The following is a 23,472-nucleotide window of genomic DNA, read 5'->3' as shown; positions in this document are numbered from 1 at the left end:
GCATTAGTATTCAGTGCTACGGAGCAAGGCGACCGTCTTTGTTTTAAATGAAACGTTGCAAAAAAAAGCACGAACGACTGCTAAAAACCACACAAAGTCCGTAGCGTAGCATTGTATGACGATAATAATGGTATTGGTATTCACATGCAAAACTAAATTTGCATACAAAGATAACCATGAGTCATTCACTAAGGACTAGTTCACACAGGGATGGGAAGGTCAAGCCCATGCGCCCATGCAGACGTCAATATATGACTATGTCTTTTAAATATTCACAAAATCGTCTGTAAGTTTAGGTGTAAAGATTTTGCGATTTTTAATTTTCTATCATTGTTCCATGGCATTGTTCATGCTATGAAGCAAGTTTGCTCATGGATCTATAATAGACCACAGTCCCTCAGAGATCCATGGTTTTCTCGCATCTGTCGCATGTCGTTACAAAGTGTACCACAAATGTTGAAAAGATGAGATAAATTTCACTCATTTATGTACTAAGGAATATTTCGATTACATATTGTCTATTAAACACCATCATCCAACGACGATCACAGTGCTATCTGACTGAGCGTGTGTGGAGTTCTTTCTGTTCTTCTTGAGTAGCAGAGAAAGATCATGTAAACAACTACTAACTTACCACCCCCACTGTTGAGTGGAAATGGTTTGACCTTATTACTGTAACAATACCGTTTTGCGTCCGAGCAGCTGATTCTGTGGCAGCTGACTGTAGCTAGCAGCCATCTGAACAGACATTTCGCAATCCACGGTACAAAATGCACGTTTAGAGAGAAAAAGGACCTTGAGAGACATTTGATTGGGTATTGATTAGTTTTTCGTATCAAAACTGTGTCTGATATATCGAACGACAAGGAAATTGTGCGACAAACTGATCAACGCTTTGACCGGAGTACAACGGTGTTGTGCCTTTTGGTCCTTTAACAACGGTCGTTGTTTTTCGCCTTCAGATCTGCATTCGAAATTAGTTTTATCACCGTGCTGTCTGCGTTACGTCAAGCTTGTATATCCTTATTCTGAAATCCATATTTACCGTTGATTGCAGCTTGAAAATGGTTGTGAAAAGGCCAGCGAACGGACACGTACCAAACGGCTACGTGAAGGCAGACGATATGGAAATGGAGACGAGAATGGCACCGCTTTCAGAATTCGTTGAACTTGAAGATATCGAGTTCGATATTGACAGTGTCCTGTCACCACCTCGTACACCCACAGAAACCGAACCTTTGACGACACGCATTCCAAATGGATCATTGCCCAATGGTAATGGACACATTCCAAACGGTAATACAAATGGAAGCATTCGAAAACTGCCAGAGAAAGATGATGAAAAATATATTACAGAAAACAGTATATTGATAAAAGTACCGGAAAGTGATACCCAGTCTAATTTAGCTCCGATAGATAAGTAAGTACAATATATGAATTATTATATTATTATTTTTTTTAAATATACACCTTTCTAAATATATTAGACCTCGAGGGTGGGATCAATGGTGCCAATATTACCATTTCCCAATATTGCAAAAGAGACCTCAAAGAGTCAAATTTGCACACAAAGCACAACAGTTATGGCAGGCGAATATGACCTTTGAAGCACCAGTCGTTTGCTATGTTGTGTATGACTTACTATGTATGACTAAAATATTACACGTAGTTGCGTTTTTCATGAAAACCATTCAATAAGCCAGACAGATTCATCCAGACTGAAGCATGCATACCACATGTTGGCAAGTCATGTTGATGTGTGCACATTGGACCTGTAAAGGCTGTATTTATCATTCACACCGTCTGTCACGTCGGTGAACTCATGGCGGTATTTCCCTTCCATGGTGAACTCTGTAACACCGGAAACTAGACAACAGTTTGTCTGTATTATATAAGAAAACAGTAAAAAAAAAAAAAAAAAAAGTTTTAAAAATGAAGATTTGAAACATGCCAAATGAAAAAGGGGATTTTAAAAGTAATTGTTTTATTGAATTCAATATTACATTGTATGATTGTACATGATCATGATGTACAAAGTGGAACTTGGAAACAGTTTCTGAACTGTAGTTTTACAAATAAGTGTATAACTCCCAAGGATATCTTTATACCTTTTTAACCATGCAATCCCTTATTACGTATGCAGCGAAATTGCCTTGAGGGGAAAGATACCCCAAGGAAGTAAGGCACTCTACTAGTGGAATTCTTGAAGCTGTGTAATCAGCTGATCTTAAAGCCATAGCACATGATCTTGTGACAAACAACCTACACAATAGAAATGTAGTGGGTGGGTGGGTAGACAAAAGAAAAAGTTGTATTTCTCTTCCACACAGGATCTGCCCAATGTGTTAGAGCAATACTATTGTACACCAAATACTGTACACTATTGTCTTCAACAGTCATTTTGGTTTGATACTCTTTTTAGTGGTCTGAGTACAAACTGACTTCAAAACTTCTCTTTTTTCAAAAAAATTTCATCGAAAGTAGCCTTTCACAGATCACACAAAAGTCACACAAAAAAACCAAAAAAACACTAGACCATACTCCTCAAGACTTGAAGAGTGCTTTTTTTTTGAGAGTTGAAAAATTTATTAAATAGTCTGCCATGTGAGAGTGTTGTGGACTCCATTATTGCTTTTGTTTGTAGATCGTGGATGAGAAAGTGGCCATATATGATATGTCAGAAACAATTCTTGTCTATTATTAATGTTAACCTGGCATACCTTTTTCTTTTTCTAAAACCTGTGGCTTCATTCCTTTGATCTTTATTGTGAAGTGGTTCTGTACTTGCTCACCTCAATCTTTCAACAGCAAGGTGCCAAAACATGGTGGTGTGATTTGAGTTCAAGGTTAAATTTTTTTAAAAATAGCTTAACTGTAAATTTAAAGTCACTACTGAGTTATATATGACAACATATATGAATCAGTCAAACTAGAAATGTAAAGTTCCTAAAATTCAATGGATTTTGCTGTATAGATGACAAATTCTTAGCATTTGTAGGGAAAATTAATTCAACCTCATATGGTTCAATGAATTCCAGTGCATGGCATGTGATTATGTTCAAGAATTCGGTGGCCTGCAGTGTCAGCTAAAACTGTCCACTAAAACTTGCAACCTGGATGTCCATTCAGCTGGTTCCATTCTGAAATAACATGAAGTTGTTACAGTGGATGTATATCCACATCTTACCCATTTATAAACTTAACCAGTAACTTGGTTTCTGTATTAATGTAACTCTCTATATGAATCAGGGTTTAATAATATACTTCATTCCTTAGAAGGACTGACAATCAAATACCAGACGACAATCACTTCACCAAGACATTCTATAAACTTGTTCAATTTTAAAAAGTCATGTTCTCATGACAATTATCAGAAATAAGTATCAATTAAAGAAGGAGTGTTATAACTTATAAAGTTATATACTGCTCTTGTCTGAGTAGCCAGCTGACATGGCTGATAAGATATAATCTCCTATGACAGCTGAGGTCATCAGTGTCAACTCTTTGATTTTTCTGTAGTCCTGCTTGCAGATGTGCACACGTTTCGCTCAACACCATCCTCCGAAAACCAATGTAACCAACCTGCATTTGTATTTTGAGTGCACCAGCAAAATTCTTTTGCACCAATTACAAAAGTATTATATACCAAGTGATCAAATTTTAGCAATCTATCAAATATCTACTCATTTTACATTTCTTTGGTGAAAGTTGTCGCTGATAACTTACCACAAAAAGTGTTGAAATTGGAACTTTTCCAGTTTGAACTGTAACTTCAAATGTCCCACCACACAAAAGCCGTCATACTTGATCTCGACATCTAATATGGGCATTGTATGTAACTTGTAAGTTGTAAGGAGGAAGTCCTATTATTACGGATTGAACTTGTGATTTCAGGATTTTTGGTCATCCAAACTGGGACTTTAGTACTAGTAGCCACGGCAAGGCAAAATTACTAAATAGTCAATTTATTGCTCATAGTTGACCACTGGGCATGTTAATTCTTTAGTTACCAGCATTTCTGGTAAGCCCAGGTCTTATGGCCACTTGCTGGATGGAGAAGGAAGGGATGACTTACATGTACTTCATCTGCAACCAGGGCTAGTTTTTTGTGCAGTTGCGACAATTTTTTGTCATGATAAACATGTCATGCAACACAAGGGGCAAATATGGAACAGGTTGCTCCATCTCTTGTGTGTGTATGACTTTAAATCATGCCTGGTCTTATGCGTTTATAACTAAAAAAGAATTCATGCTATTTCAGACCAGTGTTGTTCAAAGTGTCCTCAACAATGAGGAGGTAACGAAAAATTTTAGTGTTATTATCAAACTAGCTTTTTACTGCAAAAAAACACAAAACAGAATTTAGGAGGAGATACACAGTGTTATTGTTGTTGGGGAAGTAAAGTGTCAACCTGGCAGTGTTTGATTCAATGTCTGTGTTAATTTAGATTTATCAGCATAATGCCACCAACATTTTGTAATTATGTAAATAATTATGTAAATTAATGATTTCAAGTGAAATTTCTTCTCAGAGAGTCAAAAACAGTTTTGGAAGCAAATCCAAAATTTTCACTGACGTCCTGCCGGGGTGTATTACAATATTGGCTGTTATAGTACACTGCCTGACATGGCAATGCTGATAAGACGTTAGCACAACTTTGGGATTCACTTCAAGAAATTGGTTGACTTTGTGAGCAGATATTTTCACTTGATACTATGAACACAGAGTCCATGCGTGCATGCATTCTTGTAATTAATGATTAGATTATTACATTGTGTTCATTGTATTATGAACATTATTTGACATGACAGTTGCAGTGGTTGCATTATGCCTAATTTGAACCATATATTAACGTGATAATTATTGTACAATGTATACTCTGTTTACTTGTCAGATGGAAGCTTGTTTATTGGATATTTGCTCTACATGGCTTAGGTACATTAATGCCATGGAATATGTTTATAACTGCAGAGGCTGTAAGTATATTATAATTATATATTAAATTTATTAACTTTTTAATCTATAATATCATAAATCTTTCCCATCAAAGAATGCAGTGTTCAATAAATGAATAATTATCAAAGTCAGATAAACAGTGACTTCTAAAGAGTTGATAAAGTTAACAATTTTTTTCTATAATCTGTGCAGTTATGCACATACATGTAAATAGTTCACAAAATACGACAGTAATTGCAGAAATAGTTATATACTCATGTATGTAAATAGGCCTTTACACCCCATTTGACAATAAAAATAAATCTATACATGTAACTAACATGGATGTATAGCTATTCTGTTTTGGTATTCAATCAGATAATTTGGGTTATGTTTGCAATAACTTGATATTTTGAGTATACCTTTTCTTTTGTTGTTCTTTTTTTTTGTAGATTAAACAATTGTGATAGTTTTTATGATAAATTTACGTGCAAACAACAGAAGAATACAAATAATTTGAAATTTGTCAGTATTTATAACCGACTTGTTCATCTACCATATTGATGTTTTAAGTTCAAAATCTGTTGCATCAACATGCAAACAGACTAGTAGTACAATCTCTCATCTGCACCAACCAGGTACAATATCAATCTGATTAAAATCTGTACATGGCACGATTTCTTTTTGGCTGTTACATTTACTTCGTTTGTTCTTTTGTGAGTGCTCGTTACATATATCTGACCACAGTCCCACTATCACAGGTAGAGGGAGTGTGATCTGACACAATACCATAGGTTATCCCAAGCCACAAGACTCAAGAGAATGCTGAGTGAATTCACTCAACAAATGAGAACGCGCTCTGTTTGGAAAGAGCTAGAGCACAGACAACAATGTTATCATTATTTTTTGGTGGTTCTTATTCTTTGAATTTCGAAAGTTGATTTTATATTGTACAATGTAAGACGGGATCTGGTTGGCTACTCGTAAGTACAAGATTGGGTTCAAGAAAACCTATGGTATTGTGTCAGATGTATGTAACGAGCGCTCAAAAAAGAACAAACTACAGTAACTAAAGGTAACAGCCCCCCAAAAAAACCGTACCGTGTACACCAGATTTTAATCAGATCATAGTACAATACATGCATTCCAGCTTACACTGAACTAGCCCACATAAAGTGAACTTCAAGGACATTTAGACTAAACAAAGTGGTTGATAAATATATAGACACTTCTGTTATTTTCCTAAGCTGTATGACGTAACAGATTATGATTATCTGCTGATAGCATGACCACTATCCTTGAAAAAGTTCATTTGCATACACTGATATATATAGCTATGTCCTTCTATTCCCTACATCTAAATTTATTAATGAGGACCTTTCATTGTTGAAAATCATTCATATTAAAATTCAGTTTGCTATAGTTGTTTATTTGATGGGGCAGTCACCTGTTACATGAAATAGTTCAGTACATGATAAACACTTCAGTTATGGATAAACACAATGACTGTTATGTATATCTCTAAATTGTATATACACATAATTTTCTGTGTAGTCCTTGGCTGCATGTAGGGTAAAATTGATTATCTGACAGCATCAGTGTTCCAAATCCTCAACATTCTTGAACACATAATGGAAAACCACAAAACTTCAAATTTGATTAATCTATTAAAAGACTGCAACCCATGCTAATGTTTATCTTTACTGTTATGTGCCTGGAAACGTTAATAAAACTTTCTTTGAACCTTCAACTGAATAGCTTTGATCTTACTTGTAACAGTAGATGGTATTTACACAAGTGGGGAGGGTCTATGGTTTGGTACACCTTTAGTCTAATAACTTGTATAAGTGCTATCCTTCATGGAATCTTAATCTCTAATTCAATACTATATTGGCATCCAGACTGTAGGTGCAGCCAGTGAATATGGTGTTAACCTTGAACTGTTTTTTTGCTGTTTTTTTTATTGACAGTATTTTACAGAACACAAGTTTGGTAATGTTAGTGACAGTGCTGAATACAAGGACAAATTCCTCAGTTATCTGGGTATAGCTGGTTTTGTACCCACCCTAGTTTTTATGACCATCACTCTTTTTATACAACACAGGTAAGCATATATAAGTGTTTTGAATAAAACCTTGTCTTGCTCCAGTGTCATTCTGGCATAGGTATGTGCAGATGTCACCCAAACAAACAACAGTAATAGATTTATAACCTAAATTGGTAGGTGAGTGATGTCCCTGTAAACTAATAGCACAATGCTTTCTTATTGGACTCAGGAGCGTAACAATATAGCTAACATGCAACAAAGTAAAATGAAAGTGTACTGGTATGTAGGTGTTTAAATGAAAAGAACAGTGTGATACAAACTTGGAAAGTGCAGCAGAAAACTCTGCAAGCACGAGTGCAAATACCCCTGAGTACCCCCTGGAACTCACATGGCATGGGTTTTGTTATTATTACATAATGTTTACTAGTATCTGAAACTGCAAATTTCCATAAAAATCATACAGTGCATCACGCGATTCTGTGCATCCTTATTTGCATCTCATTTGCATGCAGGTATGCAATAGTGTTTTCGGTATTGCACTGCAGTGAATATACCACTAGTATGCCGCATACCAGTGCCAGTAATCTCTGGTACATATGTGATAATTGTTTATGATGTCATTGCAAATTGATTTGCTTATGATGTAAAAGAAAGTTTTTCTGAAACACTTGTTATGATTATGTACTCTCAAGTTGGGTATTTTTCTAGGGTTTGAACATTAGCCAAGTTACTTTTAACGTTGTGATGGCGGTGTGATTATTTAATGAAACTAACAAAGTTTTCAAGTTGCAATAAATTATTGTTATAAATGTGTTGGATTAATAATCATTAAACACATGGGGAACTTGTATAAATTTTACCCCTTCAAGACAACACAAGACAAGCATTTCATTGACCCATGTACTTTTATTAGTTTATTTTATGATTTTAATAGTTAAACTTGTGTTAAAGCAAATGAGGTGTAGTCACTGTATGCATTTGTTACCCAATCTAAAAATATCAATACAATGATGTAATATGATGTAATAAAAGTTTACCCTGAAATGAATCACTAATACTATTGGAATACTGTCTGAGAGTGATCCCAATAAACTAGTAGTTGTAAACCTAGAGTAGAATTTGCTAAAACTAAAATCAAAAATCCCCATCTGCATGGATTCCAGGCTAGTGTATACCCAGAGTGGCATAGTTTTGATAGCTTAGAGATGGTAAGATTATTTGGTCCACCAAACCATAGGACATCAAGATTCAAAACACATTATTTAAAATATATTTACTTTAAAGTGGCCATATGGATGAGGATTTGGTATATATTTTCAGTCAGTCATTGACCAAGTCTATGTTTGTACATGTAAGTCATTACGTTGCAAAAAGCTACAAAATGTATCAAACGTTTGTTATTGTATGTACAGTAACAAACATTTTATACGTTTATTAATCTTTTGCAATTTATCGAGTGACAAACAAGGACTTGACATATGTTGTTTCACATTGATTTTTCAAGTAGGAAGCCATGATAATATTGTAAAGTTCAAAAGTTTAAATTTTAATTATTCTACATGAATATGAGGACAAAGTGATGATAACTGTCAATGAATGTCTCCATATCTTTTGTTAAATTGCAGGACACTGACCAAATCCAGAATAGGCTACAGCATCATTGTCATGGTTGTATTGTTTGTATTGACTGTTGCTTTGGCAATAGTAGATTCTTCATCATGTAAGTATAAACTTGCAAATGTCAAAAAGGCAAACTTGAAATTACATAGAATTGATTCATTCATTCCACAAACTTAAATTTAGACATTTGAGGTCCTGGCAGTTATGATTGTACATAATTGTGCCAGTTTGTGTATTCAGTACGTGTGTTACCATAGTGTGGGGATTTGTGGCCCTGGCAGTTATGATTGTACATAATTGTGCCAGTTTGTGTATTCAGTACATACATGTATGTTACCATAGTGTGGTGACCAGAACAGGTGTTGGACAATGACATACATGTATATGAGACTTCTCTTTAGGACATCATGGCCATTGTCAGTAGCCATGTACAGTAACAGGGTTAGTCACTCTCTAGCCTTGATTTGTTGGGATGGGGGTGGAGATGGTTCAAGGGTGTCTAAAATTCATTTGGAACTAATTTCATATACATATACGTTGTGTATAGTGTCTTTTACAGAATTCACCTAATCTGACCTTTGTAGGCTTTCAGTGGCATGATGTACACTATATTTCAATTGAAATCAGAACCATCTCAGTTCAAGATGGTATTTTGTTGGTTTTGTTGGCTTTTAGTGTTATATGGAATATTTCATGGTCAAAGATTGGTCAGGACATGAGTGTCTGAGACACAGAATAATACATCTATGTTAAAAGACCAAAGTTCATGAAGCACGGATTGTACACGTGTCATTTCAAAAGTAGACAACCCAAATCAGATACTTTGAGAGTGCTGCTAATGTAGATTAAGATGGGATACATCAAAAGTCTGTCCTGTCCATCCCAAGCCATTGAGACTAAAACTGATCATGATTGTCTGTTGCATGCCAAGGTTACTGTTTGTGCCAATCCTTGATGCTAATCAATTTAGTTTTGCAAGATGTCAACAATTTCAACATCTGATGTCTGTGCAAACATTTACTTAATGATATCTAAAACCCCTATCTTTTTTATACAATGTTATCTTTCTATAATCAGTATCACAATTAACTTGTCCTAGGATTGTGAAGTGATGTATGTCTTTTTTGCTTATTGTTATAATTTTTTCTCATGTTTTATCTATAACAGGGCCTGGCATCTTTTATGTGGTAACCATGGGAACGATAGTCGTATTCAATGGTAGGTTCATCGTTGACGTAATTTATTTTTTAATTCTTCCATTTCATACTGTATTAGTTAAGTATGATTAGGACACTGCTGAAGAAAGCAAATTACACAAGTTCATGTACGTTACTGGTACATATATCCGATGTAATTTCATTAAGCTTGTGAATGTGCAAAGAAAGCAATGTCTATCTGAGCTTCATCACCAGTAATATTTGCTTGTAATAATGTTACATATTCTAGTAAAGCTAAATATTATTATTATTATTTCTTTAATTCAGGCCACCAAGATGTCCCATAAAAATATAAAAAACATACAAACACAAAGAAAAAGACAGATAAAATAATATTAAACTAGCAACTATCTTGTACTATACATGACAATCCTATACTTTCTCCAAAAGTTTGAACGAAAATATGCATCAGAGTCAATGCAGATTCGAATTAAAGTATTGTGACTCTCAACAATTCGTGTGTTAAATGTATACAGCAACTTTCGGTGGAGCGATGAAAAATTCAAAATATCACTGGATACACAGATATTACTAATGCTGACTGCACCTCTTAGGTCAAATACTAATCGCATTGTGTTATTATATGCCACTTTTAAAGTATGCATCATCCTAGTACTATACTAATATTGATGTTTCAATCCATAATTTTTCTCATGTATAAAATTATCTATGTTGTGGTTGCATTGGTCTGGGCATTGTTCAGTTATTTGCACAACTAGAAGTAGAATGTTAAAAAAGAGTTAATTTATCAATTAGCAGATTCCCTGACTTATATCTTTAATAGTTTAGTAAATTGGTAATGAAGTACCATATCTCAAGTTTGTTCAAAGATTGGATAAAACAGAGAATTCTTACCATCTTACCCAAAGATTTGTACAACAAGTAACACTGAAGTAAAGCACTTTCTCTATGTGCTACACTCATTTATAGCATTGATATCAAGTGCAAAGGTATACTGTGTCAATTGGTTTATTTACCACAAGCCCAGCATGTGGCCTTTCCAATGTAGTCAATTAGCAAGGGTTTGACAAGGTTTGTTTGCCAGAGCTATAGAAAAAGTTGTTCAGCAAGAAAAGAATATATCGTCTGAAGATAATACTAATGTGATAACCCAGGATTGAAACATGACCTTTTAAAGAAACACTTTTAGGGATATGATGAAGCTGCTTTCCCATAGTTCCAAGTATTGCTAGTATCAGAAATAAATAATCTGTCTTGTGTGTTCATCTTTTAACAAAATCCATAATTATATGACTCTACCGGTATATACTTTGTGTTGCAATAGGATGAATTACGCAATTTCTGACTATCATTATTGCTGTCAATTACATAAGTGACATTATCGTGGTTGTCAATTATGTTTACTTGAGGTAAGCTAAAGTGTCTAAAATTGATAAATGATGCCACTATTGAGAAAAGTGACATGATAACGTCGTTACATCATCTGACAAACTCTTGACATTTTAACTTTAAATGATTTGATTGACAGGTGCTTCAGCTGTCTATCAGTCAAGCTTGTTTGGTTTAGCTGGCAGACTGCCTGTTAAGTATACCCAAGGAGTACTTGCTGGTCAGGTATGTATATTAACTTTGTATAACTTGGAAGAGAAGCCAAATTTGTGTCATTAGTTTAGACCATATTCCAACAAATACTTAGTTGACAAAACAACTTTAGGTTATTACTTCCAAATGCTAATACTGGGGTGACAATTACGTGTGTACGACTTGGAAGAGAAGCCAGATTTGTGACATTAGTTAGACCACAATGCACCAAATCCTCATTGACAAAGCAACTTTTAGGCCTGTAATTCCAAAATACTGGGTACTTTGTACAATTTTACAGACATGCTAAATATGTGACAGTATCATTAATTAGAGAACAAATCCATCCAATCCTCGGTATACTACTAAAGTCCAAATATACTATGATAGTATACTGTGGAACTTTGAAGAGAAACCAAAGTTTTGTCATTAGTAACATCAGTTATTCATCAAATCATAGACCCTCCACCCTGGATGGAGGGTCTATGATCAAATCTACAGTAGAAGCCAAGGAATTTTAACTACCTTTGAAGATCAAGCCAAAACTGTGTCAAAACACAACAAAAGTCATAACCCCAAATCCATCACCTCATTGTAGACTTGTTGAAGACAAACAAGCTTTACGTTATTTATTACATCACAAATCCACATAAGTCATTAATAACATCCTAAATCTGTCAAACAATGTGCAAAACAAGCCAATTCTGTATATTTAGTAGCATCCTAATTTCAGTTCTACATTGTATGCCAAATAATGCCTTCTAATTTCTTGATGTGCCGATAGTAATAAACTACTACAAACCAAGAAATCAATAAATAACCGTTTTATTACAAAGATGTGATGAAATTTTTTCTGGGAGGAATGTTTATGGTCTGTAGTAGTCTAATCGAGGTTAATGGAATCATTCTAAGTTATCACTAACTGTAGTAGTCTAATCAAAGTTAATGGAATCATTCTAAGTTATCACTAACTATAGTAGTCTAATCAAAGTTAATGGAATCATTCTAAGTTATCACTAACTGTAGTAGTCTAATCAAAGTTAATGGAATCATTCTAAGTTATCACTAACTGTAGTAGTCTAATCAAAGTTAATGGAATCATTCTAAGTTATCACTAACTGTAGTAGTCTAATCAAAGTTAATGGAATCATTCTAAGTTATCACTAACTATGGTAGTCTAATCAAAGTTAATGGAATTATTCTAAGTTATCACTAACTATAGTAGTCTAATCAAAGTTAATGGAATCATTCAAAGTTATCACTAACTATAGTAGTCTAATCAAAGTTAATGGAATCATTCTAAGTTATCACTAACTATATTAGTCTAATCAAGGTTAATGGAATCATTCTAAGTTATCACTAACTATAGTAGTGTAATCAAGGTTAATGGAATCATTCTAAGTTATCACTAACTGTAGTAGTCTAATCAAAGTTAATGGAATCATTCTAAGTTATCACTAACTGTAGTAGTCTAATCAAGGTTAATGGAATCATTCTAAGTTATCACTAACTATAGTAGTCTAATCAAGGTTAATGGAATCATTCTAAGTTATCACTAACTATAGTAGTCTAATCAAGGTTAATGGAATCATTCTAAGTTATCACTAACTATAGTAGTCTAATCAAAGTTAATGGAATCATTCTAAGTTATCACTAACTATAGTAGTCTACAGAGAAGTTAGGGTTACATGCATGCATTACAATTTGTATGTCAGATTCCAGAAACACTATACTATAAATGTCAACTTTACTCTAGTTAGTCGCCAATTATTTCCTCTTGTCAAGTTGTGTTTACCAGCTTTGAATTGCACAGATAAGGTTGGTTGTGTGTGCGTGTGTGTATGTTGTTTACCTATCTCATTGACGTCATGGATAAATTGTGACCTGTCCTTCTGCACGTAGGATTTTCTTGTCGTTGTTGACAGCGTATCTTATTTTATGAAACCCTTAATCAGCATACCTGTTTATATTGTGAAAACATCAGCTGTTTACCCTTGTTTAGGCAGTTATAACAATATGCTATGCATAAATTATTATTATAACAAGGCTGACCTTTTTAACAAAATGTTATTGTTTTGTTTGCAGGGACTGGGAGGAACTTTTGTCTCACTGCTTTCTGTCATATCTATTGCCTGTACGTAGAGATTTTCTCAATGTCACTATAATAATTTATCTTACAATGTACATATAATAAAAAGTATACATTAATTTATCACATATGTATTAAATGTTGTTATGGTACACTAAATGTCACTACCAAAATTAAGAAAGCATAGAGTTTCACAAATACACAATTTTGTGTTTGAATCTTCCTTCTCATCGAACAGTGATCTTGATTTGTGTTCACAGCGAGATAAAATGTATCACTTTATATGTGCACATGTGCTATCAGAAGTATTTTGTTTGTGTAATTTGTAACAAAAATGTTGTGTTAGAAGTAAAAAGCATTTTGTCATTATTTGAATCTCTCTACAATCTTAATTTTGGTAGTATCAAAATCAATGTTGTTCGTCAGAGAATAAAGAGTTGTACATTAATCAAGTTTCTGCTACTTGTTTAAATAACTTAGAGTTATGGATGATAGACATACATTCATCACTAATTACTTTATGTATTACGGTACATCGTTCATGTACTGTGCCGAAATCAGTTTGTTACTAATTTACCAATACCATAATTTGTCTTTGCTAGTGAAAGGTTTGGTGCGCTTCAGCTGAGAAAAGAAATTGTTATTTCACAAATTTCATCTTCATTGTTACACGATACAAAATTGGAAATAAAACAAATGAATTAATTAGTATTCCTGTCAGACTTTAGACGACAGAGTTCAGAAAACTTTAAAGACATTTTAATAGCTGGGTATGAAGTTTACGTTTTATCACAGGGTAACGCTTTGTTTCTTTGACATTGACTTACAGCCACTTCCAATCTAAGATCAGCTGCTATTGGTTATTTTAGCTGTGCCTTGGTAGTTCTCATCATTTGCTTCTGCACTTTCGTGGTTATGAATAAGCTGGTGAGTGATGAGTCTTATTGATCAATCTGTTGTTTCCAATTATGTAATGTGAGTAGTATGCTCCAATGTAGGCAGTGAGTGGTTACATAAGTGGGTCATTGATGGATCTTCCAGGCTAGTGAGTGATTTGTATACACTAATAATTTGTCACAGTCAATTAGAATGGAAAACTATCAATAAGTTCAGAGAGCAAGTTTATTGTTAAAACTTACTAGAAACCAAATCATGACCACCATATCTTGCCAGGAGGACAGAGATATAGAAACTAGTATAATAGCCTGTTTATGGTGCTAGTAGTATTCGCTCATACCACGCTTGAGACTAGAATTGCAATAAAGCTGATAATACCATTTGAAAATCTTGATGCATAATTACCCAGTCAGGTTGTTCATCAGCAGTGGGGTATCACATATGATTCTTTAAATGAAGTCATTATGTACATGAACACATCAGCTGTATGTAACTGCATGTGTTCATTAACATAATAACACCATAAACTGGCCACTAGTATAGTGATTGGAATGTATGTATGTATGTACAGAGAGTATCTGCTAGTATTATATTCACTTTTTTCTGAAGAAAGTCAATGGAGCTGCTTAAATATTGATCACGTTTGATTTATAAATATGTTATGAGTGTGTATAACTGTAGATAATTGTGGTCAAAGTTTTAGCATTCACACAGAGAAACTATATAGCTAGTAACTCTGGTTGAAAATGGTTGTATTGAAATATAACATGACAATACTATTTTGTCAATCATTTTCAAGAGCTTGGAACATACATTTCAATCAACAGTAATGGTGAGTTCAAAATAATTGAACTTACTTATTTATAAGTTTGCAAAAGGTATTCTATTATTAGAAATGTTCAATTGTTAATGTTTTGTTGGATTTGTGTTTTCTGTAAAAGCAAGGTATGAGATGATGCTAGCACACAAAAAAGAGAAAGTGATGTATTATCATTTAGTGTATAGGAACAGAAAGAATAACAACTGTATGTTTTATTTACAGCCCTACGTCAAGTATTATTTACATGCAACTCATGAAGATGACCTAGAAGACGAGACCAAAGCAGATAAACCCATAACTCGACCACCTTATCTTAAAATCTTCTGGAAGGTAAACACATCTTGTCTATAGAATTTACAACATCATCTGCTCAATTAGTCGACTGCCTCTGTACAGTCCAACATCACATAATATTTTGTAGAGTGAAGCTGGTTGAAAAACTATAGAGAAGGCGTGAATTTGGTTTAATGAAAACAACTGTGTATCTCTCACTTTAAAATGGCAGAATATAAATCATACCCATTTAAAATTGACATTTGTAAATAATGTCATATGAAATTTCACTTGACATTGTATAATTTCATTTTCAAGTCTAATATGGCCAAAGTATGCACACACGCCAGCTCATAGGCTGGACCTGTAGTCGAATTCTATCCCTCCATGTTTCAATTGCAACTCTCATAATGCATAATTTGTATCAATCTCCTACAATTCACTCACCATTTAGAGTAGATTTAGACAAGTTTCCATTACTTTAACCCTGAAAACTGGAGGATACATTTTTCAGAGCGACTTTCAGACGGTGTTAACAGCACCTGGTCACCTTTGACCTCTCTCACTTTTAATGCAAACACAAAATATAAATGTAATCATGGGGACTTACAAAGTATATTTTTAATAGTTTGGACTCACAACATCATAAAATTGTTGTTATTGTAGTTATTTTTTTCCTTTGACCTTGAAAATTGTAATTGTTTTATGTCATGTACGGAAAGGCCAGACACCTAGATTGTACACAGATATAAACTTATTATTGTTACTATTGATACACTCAAATTTCAAAGTTCTGCCTTAAATTCTAATGTTCCTCATGATAAATTCTATGTATAAGGAAATTAAGTGTCACTGAAGCAGACAGAAATTTTGAAACATGTATTTGTATGATCTTCTTCTATACAATATTGTTGTTGTTGTTGTTGTTGTTGTTTTTGTTGTTGTAAATTCTGTTAAACTTTTATCCCGGAATGTTTTGAAGCTAACTTTATCATTTTAATATGTGGTTTTTTTTATGGCTTCTTTTGCTGTAGATCAAATGGCAGCTGTTCAATGTATGGATGGTATTCTTTGTAACATTGGCAGTCTTTCCAGCTGTGCTTGTGCAAATAGAGCCTAGTGGGGATGATATTTCAGAGTTTGAGGGTAAGTATATACTGGTATATGCTCAATAAATGATATAGATTTCAGAAAGTGTATTGCTTATACTTTGTGATGCCTTTTAGCAGTGTTTGTGTTCTCTTAATTCAGTTAGTCTGTTGTCCAATTTCAGGTGCATTTGAGACATTTCAATATTTTATATGAATAACTGTTGTCCAGTTTTCCTACACTTTTGTTGTCTATTCTGCATTTTGTGTATCTGAAATACCCGTACTAGCATACATTAAAACAGATCTGGTTATACATAACAATGCAGATCCACTGTGCTGCAGTAAAGTTACATGTTGAGTAACTTGTAGTTAACTTTCTGAAAATTTATTGATGTTTGTGATGGTGGTTTGTTTTCCAGTTAACTACTTTACGCCACTGACCTGTTTCCTGCTGTTCAATCTGTGTGACTTCATTGGTAGTATTTTCCCAGTCTGGATCAGATGGGTATGTACATACATATATCACCCCAGGACTATGAAACAAGTTGATGTAGCTAGTGATTTGATCATTGAAGATTACAGCTGTGTTAGAAATTACACCTGAGGTTACTTACCAATTGTGAACATCAGATGACATGATATGATTTGAAAGACAGACAGACATGCATGCATGCAGTACCAGAAATGATGGGACAATTTGAAATAGAAATGGTAATTTCAGACACTGGCCAAATGGTAATTTCAGACACTGGCCATTATTGAAATTTCAGACACTGGCCATTATTGAAATTTCAATAACGCCAAGTGTTATAAAACTCAAACTGTCGGTACACTTAGTCATTTTATATTATAACAGTCAGCTTAAATAATTATAGAAAAGATCCCTTTATGTCCCTGAAATATACCATATTATTTGAAATAGAAAACATCCTTTACTGTGGAGACGTTTCACAGGTTTGTCTCCCATGCCTCATTAGATTTTACAATGTAGTTGAGAGGTTAACATATGTGTCACTGTGTGTGTGTGTGTGTGTGTGTGTGTGTGTGTGTGTGTGTGTATGTATGTGTGTGTATATGTATGTGTGTAGAATGTTCAAGTTCAAATCAAATTGATACATATATATTTGTATCTGTTTTTATTCCACAGCCTCCATCCAAGTACCTATGGATTGCAACAACCAGTCGTCTCATCTTCTTCCCCATCTTCCTCTTCTGTAAGTACAGGACATATGACAGAACACTGCCTGTCTTGATAGACAATGATGCAGTCTACATCGTCCTGGTAATGTTGTTCAGTGTCTCAGGAGGATATCTCAAAAGTTTACCTATGATGGCTGCTCCAAAGTAAGTCAACCTTTTAATACTCAACACTTGTCTGTGTTGTTTTGAAACGGAAATATGTTTAATACACAAGTTCTCTTCCACTTGGAAACAGTCATGTTTTTAATAAATCAGTTGTCGTACTTCATTGTCCACGTATCCCAAGTTGAAGACGCGAACTTGAGCACTTCTGAATAAACATACATAATGTAGTAAACATGTTTACTGCTGCAAATTACACAATGGAACATTAGACAAATCCTGCATCTGTGTCATCTTACATAAATGTATACCAATGATAAAATTATCAAATTTAATGAAAGGTACACAATTCTCCAAGTGTTGAGTCACTAAGACAAACAATTTCCAAACCATACAGCTCTCAAGTACGCCACATAATTTCTGAAAAACAGGATATTTTGTATTTGTGTGATTAGGGTACTTTTCTAAAGACATATGAATAAAGGTCTGGGGGGGGGGGGGATCTCTATAAAACTCTTGTGAAGCAAAAACTGTGTGTAGTACGAACTGAACATAAGAATGTATTTTAGGCGCAGCCTGATGCTTTTTGTTTGCCTTTGTTGTTGACTAATTCCAACTTTGTTCTCTGTCTGTCCATACAGGTTGGTTAAACCAGAGTATGCTGCAACTGCAGGTTCTATGATGGCTCTGATGCTCGTTATTGGTATCTTCACAGGACTTAACTTCTCCCTTTTATTCCCAGTTCTTGTGAACTTCTAAAGAGATGTTAATCAATGAACGAATGCACCATCAAACCTCCGACAGAAAAGAAATATCATCAAATATATTTTCAGTAATTATGTACAAATCTTGTACATTTGATTTACAGTGATAACAACTTTACTTGAGATTGGAAAGCAAAATAGACAGATGTAAGATTGAGTCAGCAACTGTTTTAATGACATACAAATTGACATCAACCAAAGAAGTTATTAAATCATCGTTTGCTCAGAAATACTACTCTTTGTGTAGTGTGAGTCACCATCATAATTGTCTGACTAAAGTATTGTTGAAAGTTATGCAATGATTTGTCACAGTATAGATATTGTAATATATGTAAATTAATGTTACTCTATACATGTTTCACATAATTTGAATACATTTACTGACTTCATAATACTTCATATTGGTATTTAAATGTGGATTACAGCCATTTTGGTCTGTTATAGTTGACAATTTAGTATCAAAATTGACAAAACAGGGTTTGAAGGTTTTTTTTATTAAAGTACACGCAGCTGAAATACAATCAAAACTTCTTGCAAAGATTGTTAAAAATGTGTAATTTATAAAATGATGACACAGTTTGAACTTTTGTATTAAGAAGTTTTCAATCTACATACCCACACTATTGCATTCACGTTCAGTCATGCTGTTGTCGTGTTTTGGCAAGACTCTGTGTCATGGAGTTGTAGTTACAGAGTATGTACAACTCTAGGTCTGATCTGTTGTCTTTAGTTTGAAAGTAATGAGAGCAATTTGAGGGAATTATTTGATATATCATGAAAAGAGGATATATAAGATAATATATTCACATATAATTGTTACATTTTTATCATTCTAAGTTTATATTTGCAGTCTGGACAATATGTAAAAGAAAATGAAAATATTCTTGCCAATGGGTTGTTTACTTGACTGTTATTGTAGGTAAATAGGTAATATGGTTTGTATGCCTGTAAAACCTGAAATAACTCATAGATACACTTCATTCAAGTTGAATCAATTTGTTATCTCAAAATTAGACTCCTAAAATTGATGTTTTGTTGATTTGTAAGTTAATTAATACCCAATATTTTTGTTACAATATCAAAAGCAGTGTGCCCTCCAAGCCAATTTGACGCACCACTGACGCACACAATTTCTAGTGACGCACCAAAATTTGGTGTTCCCCTATCTCTTACTATGTGGTGACTCACAAGAAATCCCAGTTTTTCTCATTTTGACTCGCAACAACAAAATTTGGCTGTCATTAGAGGGCACACTGAATTCAAAAGTAATTAGTGACCTTAGTACTGCATGTTGTGTATTATAAGTTAGGTACAATGTGATATAGTTAGCTTTACTAGTATCCTTTAAACCCTCTTGACTCAAAAATCCAAGGCCTTTCATCATTGTAAATCAGTTCAGTTGTCTCTAAGTCAGCTTTGCTATGTCCATAGTTTGAGTTTGCTATCTCGTTGTGTATAAGTGCATGGTTCACCTGGTGATGTACACAAGGCTTGTCTGTGATTGGCTACTCAATAGATGCTGTGTGATAACTATCTGCTTTGTTACTCAATGTACTTTTATACTTTTGTCAATTTGTACAGACATGAAACTGAAATATTTTGGACAAAATTACAAAATTATGAAGTTTTGGGCCACAAATTACATTGTAATACTGTGATGTTGTAATGTTATTCTTGAATTGTTTATTGATAAGAACATTTGTACAACAAAATCAAGAAATAGTGAAATTCCTGAAAGTAATATGGTTGATCTAACTATAAGGAAATACTACGCAAAATAGCAAATAGGTATTCTTCAAAAAAATTTACCATATACAGCCAAGAATATGACTGAAATTAAGTTTATATGGACACATTTGTTAAATTTTACAATTTTTTATATATATATATATAAAACTTCCTAGATGTTCCTTCAATATTTAATATACAAATGTATGATTCTATGTAGTCTTATCATTTTACCACATTTACTGATTAACACCCACAAGGGTTTATAGTTAGTAGATGATTTGATTTGAAAATGATTTACTGATCAACACTCACAGATGTTTACGTTTCTAGTTAGCAGATGATTTGATTTCAGATGATTTGCTGGTCAACAACCACAGAGATTTATAGTGAGTAGATGATTTGATTTCAAATTATGTAATTTACTACTACTAGTACAAGCTATTTATCAGATTTATTATATATGTTGTATTCGTGTCATTTACCAAATGTTCATTACATTCTCATGCAATAAACAAAAATTTCTTGATGTACGCAGACTTTCAGTATTTGTGTGTGTGTGTGTGTGTGTGTCTGTCTGTATCTGTGTCTGTGTATATGGATGGGTATAAGGGCGCCTTCAGTAATTATTAGGAGAGGGACAATAAAATCAAGTGCTGTCTGTAACACAAAACCCTCCCCAATTTTCATTCTAGAAAGTGACTCTCCCTCAATTTCTTTTCTCGAAAACATAAGCCCACTCCCATTCAAATATCCTTTTAATTGGTTTAATGCTATCAGAACTGAAATGTGACCCGTGTCTGAGATGCTATCTCACCACTGCCACCAGATAGATCCACATCTATGGTTTCAGTGGTATTGGCCGTTTCACATTACGGTAATATCACCACAGTAAATTTGTACTGTGACGGCACTGTATTATACAGTATGATAATATTTATACTTCACTACCAGATACATAAGAAGGACTCTGTCGGGCTTCCACGAACATTTTTCTCGTTGGTTGAAAGTTATTCACGTGTGATACTAGTCCTGCTTGCAGACGGTACACGGTTCTAGATTTAATACTGACATGACCCCCAACATACATGATCGATTTCCACAGGTGCATTACTTTTTTCACAGCAAAGGTACTTACACTGTTAAGATATTAATATTACTTGCTAGATCTTTATAAGATTATCCGAAATTCAAAATCTTGGTTAAATATTTGACTGTTGCTTGATATTTTCAAGATGAAATTCTACAATGTACGTATGTGATCCACACTGATTGCTAAATTACAATGTGATAGCAACGCTGGGGGCGCACGTCATATTTGACAGTCTCATCGTCACGGTGTTGTTTGGGTAAACCATTTGATATTTCGGGGTGATGTGGATGAAATGCTGTCAAAATAAACCTTTTTTAAGAACAACGTTTGCGAAGATAATCATGTTACCAAAAGTAACTGTTTACCTTGTATTGTTTATGTAATCTCCGATCTCTTTTTCTTTTTTTTTAAAATGTGATTTATACCCTTAGCTGACTTATATCTCTCCGTTGGGGGCGGCAGGAGCCAATTGCAAGTCGAACTCAATGTAATCTTGTCTTGTCTTGTCTTGTCTTGTCTGTTACTGTACAAAACACCAGATGTGGCTATACACATACAGTCCGTCATGCATCGCAGTTAAAATTCCTTATTTAGTTTCAAGGTTTGTCACATCTTTTGCTGCTTTTGTGCTTGGTGGTAATGAGTTCCATAAAGGTACATTCGATCCCGTTACTGTGCAAAAAGCTATTTTCGCCCCAACTCTGATATGAAACACAGGCATTGCAATCTATCACGTTGACACTTATATACTGACAACATCACCAATTTTTGTTTCTGGTCATCACAAACTAAAGCAACTGCAATTTAAAAAAAGGTATAGTCCGTAGAGTGAGTAACGATAACAGTCTTTATTGGAGTGAATGGTGCTGTAGTTTAGATTGTGTGTTTGACGAGTGGCATGTTTGGTATGGTTTTCCTGGCGGAGGTGTTTTATGTTTAATTTGTAGGAGTGATTCCATACGTTTCTTTGAAAATTGTATTGAGTTTTGCTGTAGTCCGTCTGTCCTGTAGGGACTCCCAGTCGAGATCTTTTAATATGTCTGTGATGCTTGTAATACGTCTCTACGTACGTAATTAATAGGTTTTATACATGGACATCACGGAGTATGATATCATAGTTCCAAGACATGATTTTAGTCTAGTGTTGCTGTCGTCTCACAAATGTACAATGTACCATAAATTTATTGACACCATCTTGCACGTAAACTTTGGGGTCGTGTCTAGTGATTTCATTCCATTCTGATGGAATTGACAGCCGACGGCCGCCGAGGGCAGTCTTCCGATTTCCCCTAGGGTTAATTATACAAAATATTTGGTAAATCTTCAAGCGAAATCAACAAATTGTATAGGACATATGTACTTTGTTATGTTTAATGTACGTACTAAATTATATTGAAATTGAAGTATGCATTCTTAAGATATGGCCTAATTACTGAAAATAAATAATTATGCAAATTATTCATTAACAATGTAAGGTATATCAACAAATTTTATAGGACAGTTGTACAGATGCACTTTGCTATGTTTAACGAATATGTTTAACGAATACGCATTGTCGGGTCGCCCTCACACACCAGCCAACGCCTTTAGACCAAGAACGTTATATGTTGAGGGTGGAATGACGAGACGTTATACATATAAATGTATGTTAACTGTTCCGACTGTTACTCTCTGATAATAGTTTACTTGTTGAACCCCCTAAACCTGCTAATATTCGACAATTATCCTCCAGTATTTTGAAATTCTATTTTTAATTCATCGAGAGGCTGACGACTTGGTAATGTTGGTAATTGTCCAAACTGAAGTAAATATCAACTTCTAACCCTGAGATGAGAAATAAAACAAGTGAGGTACGTGATATGACGAATACACTCACCAAAGAAATTTCAATTTCTTCTTCGACCCAGAAAGTATCGGGGGTGGGGGTGGGGTGGTAATAACACTTTATATCCCTTGGTGTACATGCTAAATTCATGTTTGGTCATGAAACATCAATTCAACATGAAGTATTTTCAATGAGCGATGGGCGTCGATGTATATGAAGATCACTATA

General features: G+C 34.2%; 1 protein-coding gene across 2 annotated transcripts; it reads left to right on the top strand.

Moving 5' to 3' along the window:
- The first annotated feature begins 749 nt into the window (after positions 1 to 749).
- LOC144451082 (equilibrative nucleoside transporter 1-like) lies at positions 750 to 20,800 on the top strand. 2 transcript variants are annotated; one of them, XM_078141863.1, is made up of 14 exons: positions 750 to 763; positions 1,058 to 1,420; positions 4,896 to 4,977; positions 6,907 to 7,040; positions 8,609 to 8,703; positions 9,771 to 9,821; positions 11,310 to 11,395; positions 13,448 to 13,496; positions 14,281 to 14,378; positions 15,391 to 15,498; positions 16,476 to 16,587; positions 16,952 to 17,037; positions 17,680 to 17,876; positions 18,476 to 20,800. In XM_078141863.1, exons 2-14 carry the CDS (start codon positions 1,065 to 1,067, stop codon positions 18,591 to 18,593), a joined length of 1,572 nt encoding a protein of 523 aa, XP_077997989.1. In that variant the 5' UTR covers positions 750 to 763; positions 1,058 to 1,064; the 3' UTR covers positions 18,594 to 20,800. The 2 variants fall into 2 exon arrangements, with proteins under 2 accessions (XP_077997989.1, XP_077997982.1); XM_078141856.1 differs by lacking the exon at positions 750 to 763 and adding an exon at positions 773 to 815.
- The last annotated feature ends 2,672 nt before the right edge of the window (positions 20,801 to 23,472 follow it).

The sequence above is a fragment of the Glandiceps talaboti genome, chromosome 2 (genome assembly GCF_964340395.1).
Source record: "Glandiceps talaboti chromosome 2, keGlaTala1.1, whole genome shotgun sequence".
Classification (NCBI taxonomy): Eukaryota; Metazoa; Hemichordata; class Enteropneusta; family Spengelidae; genus Glandiceps; species Glandiceps talaboti.
Note: the sequence above shows the minus strand (reverse complement) of the source record. Positions and strands in the feature narration are given on the sequence as shown.

Coding starts and splice junctions, on each gene's coding strand:
- LOC144451082 (XM_078141863.1), top strand. CDS start 1,065: ATGGTTGTGAAAAGGCCAGCGAACGGACACGTACCAAACGGCTACGTG. Junction 7,041..8,608: donor ACTCTTTTTATACAACACAG/GTAAGCATATAT, acceptor GTTAAATTGCAG/GACACTGACCAAATCCAGAA. Junction 8,704..9,770: donor AATAGTAGATTCTTCATCAT/GTAAGTATAAAC, acceptor TATCTATAACAG/GGCCTGGCATCTTTTATGTG.